Source organism: Chroicocephalus ridibundus, chromosome 2, assembly GCF_963924245.1.
Source record: "Chroicocephalus ridibundus chromosome 2, bChrRid1.1, whole genome shotgun sequence".
Lineage (NCBI taxonomy): Eukaryota > Metazoa > Chordata > Aves > Charadriiformes > Laridae > Chroicocephalus > Chroicocephalus ridibundus.
This window is the reverse complement of record NC_086285.1, coordinates 43,133,130-43,139,129: the sequence shown is the minus strand read 5'-3', so window position 1 is coordinate 43,139,129 and position 6,000 is coordinate 43,133,130. Positions and strand designations below refer to the sequence as shown.

The 6,000-nt window shown below is 49.5% G+C and overlaps 1 protein-coding gene across 4 annotated transcripts in view; it reads left to right on the top strand.

Annotated features, from left to right (window-relative positions):
* Positions 1 to 4,782: 4,782 nt before the first annotated feature.
* Positions 4,783 to 6,000, top strand: part of TOP2B (DNA topoisomerase II beta) — a 66,742-nt gene continuing 65,524 nt past the window's right edge. For all 4 annotated transcript variants that reach the window (XM_063325206.1, XM_063325204.1, XM_063325205.1 and 1 more), the window contains exon 1: positions 4,783 to 5,405. In XM_063325206.1, coding sequence (XP_063181276.1) covers positions 5,346 to 5,405 — 60 coding nt within the window. In that variant the 5' untranslated portion in view covers positions 4,783 to 5,345. The remainder of the gene's footprint in view (positions 5,406 to 6,000) is intronic.

Sequence of the window (6,000 nt, the reverse complement as noted above, 5' to 3'; positions counted from 1 at the left end):
TTCTGAATAGCATGTCATGTACAAAGCCTTGCTTGCTGTTTGCTTTCTCCAGACTAATTAACAATGCCATAATGCAATTGGTGATTCCCAGCCTCCAAATGATTGCCACGATCTGCCTCTCAGCTCAGTATAACTGCTGATGGCCATCTCTATGCCAAGTATGTTCAGCACAGATCTCCAAAAACATTGCCTTCTCTATTCTACCTTTTTTCCCATTATCTTTGCCCCCTGAGCATTTGCAGCTCTTCCCACTGCCCCTAGCTCTTTCAAAAAACTCAGATATTAATAGAATGGATGTTCATTTTATTCATATTGAAAGCTCCTCAACAGGGACAACTCAACCTTCTTTGCTTCGTCTTTGCGTGCACCTTCTCCTGCTGTGGTTGCTGCACAAGGAAGCTTTCTCTTAAACAAGGAGTTTCAATACAAATGTGTTTCATTTCTATGACCAGCTCCTGCCTTAGCAACAGCTCTGCTTATGCTGCTCAGCAAAAGTGTGTCACAGTTTAAGACTCAATTGACAGTGATGGACAGCTAGATGGACTTGGATACTAAAGCACTTCTAGTCACAGATAAATATTTAGGTTAACAAGTGACATAACTTCCCTGTTCTACAGGAGAGACCAGGAGAGAGGCCAAGTGAGTCAGCGTGATGGTCTCTAACACAGCCTGCATCTCTTGCAGTGCGGGGGGATGGTTTGTTCCAGAAGAAGGTCAGGTGGGTCGGTATAGCGGTCCCAGCCGGCGAGGGGCCCTGGTGTCCCCACTGCTAATACTGGGGCTTCTGCTGGACCTCTTCCCCAGCAACACTCGGTCAGCAGAGCTCACAGCCTGCTCCACTGGAAAGTTCTCCACACCTCGGTAATGGCACAGCAATTAATAGGTTCGTTACAGGGCAGTAACTGGAGGGCAAACAGAGTTTAAGCAGTCCAAACCCTGTGCCAAACTGTCACAATGGCATGTTGTTCTTGGAGGTTTAAGGTGGAAAAGGCAACCTGACAATGACCTGGTGTTTTTCAGGAGGATTGTTGTGGAACAGTCTGACGCCCGGAACAACTAGTGACAAACATGACAAGGATACATCAGGCAGGTGCATTGTCCTGGACACAGTTCAGATGAGTGTCAGGCAGTGCATTGACAGTGTACACCCACAGAAAACCACTAGCGTGTGCTCTTGCTCATTCAGCAATGTTATTTGAAATACAGTTGTGTAAATATGCATGACCTGGCTAAATTTATATCGTTAGATGATCCAGCAATGGGTAGACTTTTCTTAATTGCCTTGGAACCATGGCCTAAAACTCATTCACAACCAAGGCAGTACAGGTGCTTTGATAACCGTCACATTATACTACCATAACCCTACTCAGTAATTTGATCGGTTATTCCACAATTATGTTAATGAATTATGGTGAAATTTTAAAGTGTGGTAGAATACGGAAATTGCTTTCTTGCAAATGTAAATATCTGATATTAAAATATGCAATGTTTGTTTCTACTTTATAACAACTATATCCAATATAGAATGTATAGTGTAATGGGCATCAACTTAGTTTCATAAATATTTTGGATAAAAATTGTAAATTACACTTTTTCCTGTGTAGTTGGCAGAAAACCAACAGCTGTGATCACTCATTTAGGTAAGTGATTGTATCTGAGTATGTTCTTAGAGTAGATAAATATATATATAGTTTCACAAATAGGCAAGTTTTATGCCCTTTTAAGTATGATTCCAAAAAAGCCACTGAGTAAAAACAATTGAATACTGAATCCAGTAGTGAAACTGATTTAACTAGAAAATTGTTTTGAAAATCTGTAGGGTACTTCTATTTAAATTACAGTCTCCAACTATGAGAACAAGCAAGTCTCCAATGAACTAAAATAGGAATTTTGTGTATATCATCTCAAGGGGATTATTAATTTATAGTGTTACACAATAAGTGTAAAGTATTTGACATAAACTGATAGTATATGATTGGGGCAGGTGGCATCCAGCAAAGAAATCCCACTCCTATCAAAATGTTATGGTGCTTAAATTGATTCATGTTTAAATCTAATTCTATGTTTGTTTTAGCAGGAATCACTTGAAACACAATAATCAGCCTAGTTTCACTTCTTCATCTCTGAACTCCACAGAGGCAGCTGCTTGTAGTCTCATAAGAACTTTGTCACACAATCCTACATGGCTAGGACTGCAACTACTCAACATCCACATATAAATGTTAAGGATAAAACCAATATAAACAGCAAGCCAGTAACATGCCATGCAGGTAGCACAGTATATGACGAGAATTAAATGAAAAGCAATTTGGACAAAGTAATTGCAAAGACGACTAAAGAAAATGCTTGGAGGAACGCCAGCCTTTCCTCCTATATTTACTCCAGCATGGCACAGACTGAACGTGTCTGACCACGCACACGCAAAGACCAGCAACTGCCAAGAAGAAACTCCCTCCGTCTTTCTGCAATGTATATAGAATTGGCTGTCTTCAAGCTAGATTGCTATCTACTACTTGGCTCAGGATAAACGAGTGCAAAAGGCATGCTTCCCACGCTAGGAACAGCCTATTTACTAAACAGCTGGAGCTAATGAGAACGTAGTACACTAATGTTTGTGACTTGTTCTCTTTCTGCTGTATGCATTAATGGTTCTCTACCATTGCAAATGCAAAAAGCTTTGAACAGATGCACTTACGCTGTTTTCTCCGGTCCTCTGGTATTCACTATACACAATCCATTTTAAGAGATCCTACATATAAATTTGACAGTTGAAAAAAACAAACTACCCAACCCTGTTCTAATCAGCAAGTCCAAAATTCTGAAGCACTTAGGTAGAGCCCTGCAAGTGTTGTCGCCTTCTTGTTCTGCAAGAAACAGTCTTCCTTATCTTGCCCAAAGTAGAAGAAAACGCAGCCTACAGCTCAGAGGTATACATGTGGCTGCAATAAAACTGGGCTGGAACAGATATCTTACTGTCCCTTCTAGGCAGATGCCATTATTTTCTGTAATCCCTGTGTAGTGCTTAGATATTAGTTTAATAGGTTCCCTAGAAACTGGCAGAGTAAAATTATGCTAAATAAGCAATATTTACTAGAAATTCTTCTGATCCATCCCTTGAGGCATAATTGAACATTACAACTGACTCCTCAAAGGCGGCTGCTCCATTTCCAATCCCTTTACTTCTTACGAAAAGCATTTTGCAAAACGGAAAAACCTTTAAATTATTACTACTCAGTTGAAATTATTCTTTTCAGATACCAATTTGTCTACCAACTCAGATGCAGTCTTCCTACTAATCCCTCCTTTTGTGACTTTACATTGGGAATAATTCAAGGAGTGGAACACACTGGATGAGGTAGGTGTTTTGCATTTCACACAGCAAAATGAAAATTACTAATTGAGAAGCTGCATGTTGTGAAACACTTTTTTAAGCTTGTAAAAAAAATATCTATGACCATAATATTTATGCTCATGTATATATTTTACTTTTGGTCGGAAGTATCTTAAACTGTAAGTGCTTTTCATGTTCATACCTAAAATAACATGAATTTTAGGCTTCATACACAAACCACTTGGGCCTCAGAAGTAGATGCTAAGTTACGCCACGGGATGTTTTTTTCAAAACAACAAATATTTTAGAACAGGGTTGTGTACTGTGTGCAGAACAGAGTGCTTTATTATGTGACCCTATAATAAGGCAACGTTTCACTGACAAAAAGAAGGCTTAACACGGTGATGTTCAAAAGCATTCCTAGCAGTAGCAGAATAAAGTTCTGCATGATGTCTGACATGAAGAACCCCTCAGGCTGATCACCACGGTCCAGAAGAGGGCAGTGGTTTATAAACACTCTCCTGCCTGGAGGATCAGCACTTTAATCCTCTTCAAACCGCCCCAGGGTGCAGCGGTAGCAGCGGCTGGGACCAGCTATGGAGCCGCTGGAAAGGGGGTAGCCGACCGCCGTACCCCCAAACGCCTGTCCCACCCACGGCATCTCCTCCTCTCCACCCACCTACCGCTGCGTCCACCTGACAGGCCGCTAGAAGGGGGCAGCCGTGCCTGGCCAACCCCGAGCGCTCGCTCCCGGGTGGGGGCACCTTCCTGGCCGGTAAATTCCTCCCGCTTCGCTTCGCCTCCCCTCAGCTCCGCTGCCGCCCTGCCCCGACCGTTACGCCGTCCCTCGCGCCGCCCCTCCCCCCGCGGCGCGCGGCAGCGCCGCCGCGCGGGGGCACGGCTCCTTCCCTGTTGCCACCCGCAGTGACGTCACTAAGGCCTCTTTTCCGCTACCCCCATTGGCCGGCGCTCCTCTCAGCCCTGCCCGCCTCCGGCGCGTGATTGGCGGGCCGGCTCGGGGACGGGGCGCGGGGGGAAGGGAGGGAAGGGCAGCCGGGGCCGGCGGCGGCGTTGGGAGGCGAATGGCGGACGGGGGCAGCGCACTTATTGCCTGAGCGCGGGGTGCCGGCGGTCGCGGTTCGAGGGCCGGTGGCGGAGCGGCACCGGGCGCCGGGGCGGAAAGAGGAGGGGAAGGAGGGCTGGCCCAGCCCCGCGTGACGCCTGCCTGTCTGCGTGCGTGCGTGCGTGCCTGCGTGAGGCGGGAGCGCGCGGAGGGAGGGGGGGCCGGGGGAAGGAGGCGGGGGCTGCGCGGGCGCGCGAGTGCGGGTGCGCGGGCGCGCGTGTGGCGGGGGAGGGGACGAGGGAGAGAGATTTTATTATTAATCTATTTTCCGGGCCTTTGTGGCTGAGGGGGGGCGGGGGAGAGCGCCCGGAGGTGAGGAGGAGGAGGAGGAGGAGGAGGGAGGCGGCAGCGCTACGGCGGCGGTAGCGGCAGCTGTTGTTGCCGCTGCCGTGAGGGGAAGGCACCGGCAGTCCCTTTAAACTAGCGAGAGCCGCAGGCCCGGCCGGGCCCGCTCCGCCGCCTCCCGGCCTCGAGTTTGAGCGCGGGCGGCGGAAAGGCGCTTTTGTGCGGGCGGCGCGGCCCTCTAGGGCTGCCCTTCCTTCCTCGGCCCTTCGCCGCCGGGCGCTTTTCCTTCCCTTCACCGGGGCCGCGGGGCGGCCAGGGCAGCTCTCGCCTCCATTCGCCTATCCCGGCGGATTATTTTCTTTCTCCTCAGCTGCGCTTCCCGGCATGAACTAGAAGGCGGGCCGAAGCGGGGTCGGCAGCTCTCGGTGTCGGGGTGCCTGTGTGTGAGGGCGGGTGAGGGGCTGCGGGGGGCTCCCGGGCCCGCGCGGCGGCTGAGGGGCCGGGGCGAAGCGCGAAGGGCGGGCGCGCCGCGCTGTGAGCCTCGGCGTCAGCCCTCTCGGCTGCCTCCTTGCGCCTTCGCTTCGGCTGAGGAGAAACGGGCAGAAAATGGCAAAGTCTGGAGGAGGAGGCGGCGGTGGCGGCGGCAGCGGGGGACTGACTTGGGTGGTGAGTTGTGGGGTTGTGTTTTGTTGCTTGTGTTTTTGTTGTGTGGGTGGTGTTTCTTTTTTATTTTTTAATCTCCTTTGCGTCCTTTGTGTGTGTGTGTGGAAAAGCGCAGGTCGGCTTTTAAACGAGGAAGAAACTGAAGGCTGGCGTGAAAGGGGAAGCGCTGTAGAGCCGCTCGGTGGAAGGGTCCGGGGCGCAGGGAAAGGGAGAAGACAGCCTGGCCTTGGGCTTGGGGTGGGCGTTAGCAGGAGAGGAGCTTGCAGCCCTGGGGGGCTCGTCAGGGTGCTCGGGAGTGTATGGAAAAGGTTAGTCTGTGAGCAAACAGGTAGGAAGGAGCCTCCTGCCTTGGAGGGAGTGGGTGGGTCAGTAGGGCTGTGTTGAAGTCGCTGTCCTCCAAAATGAGACGTGGGCTGTCCATCGTCCCGCAAAAGTCACAGTTACTGCCTCTTGATGCTAGAGCAAAGAGTTTGTGGGCTACCAAAGGGGCTATGTGTTGATCCCAACTTCTTTCCTGACTGTCTGAAACGACAATACCTGAAGTTCCCAAGTTTCAGAGGTGGATAACGAGAAGGCATTCAGGGGGCTGGAACCGTGT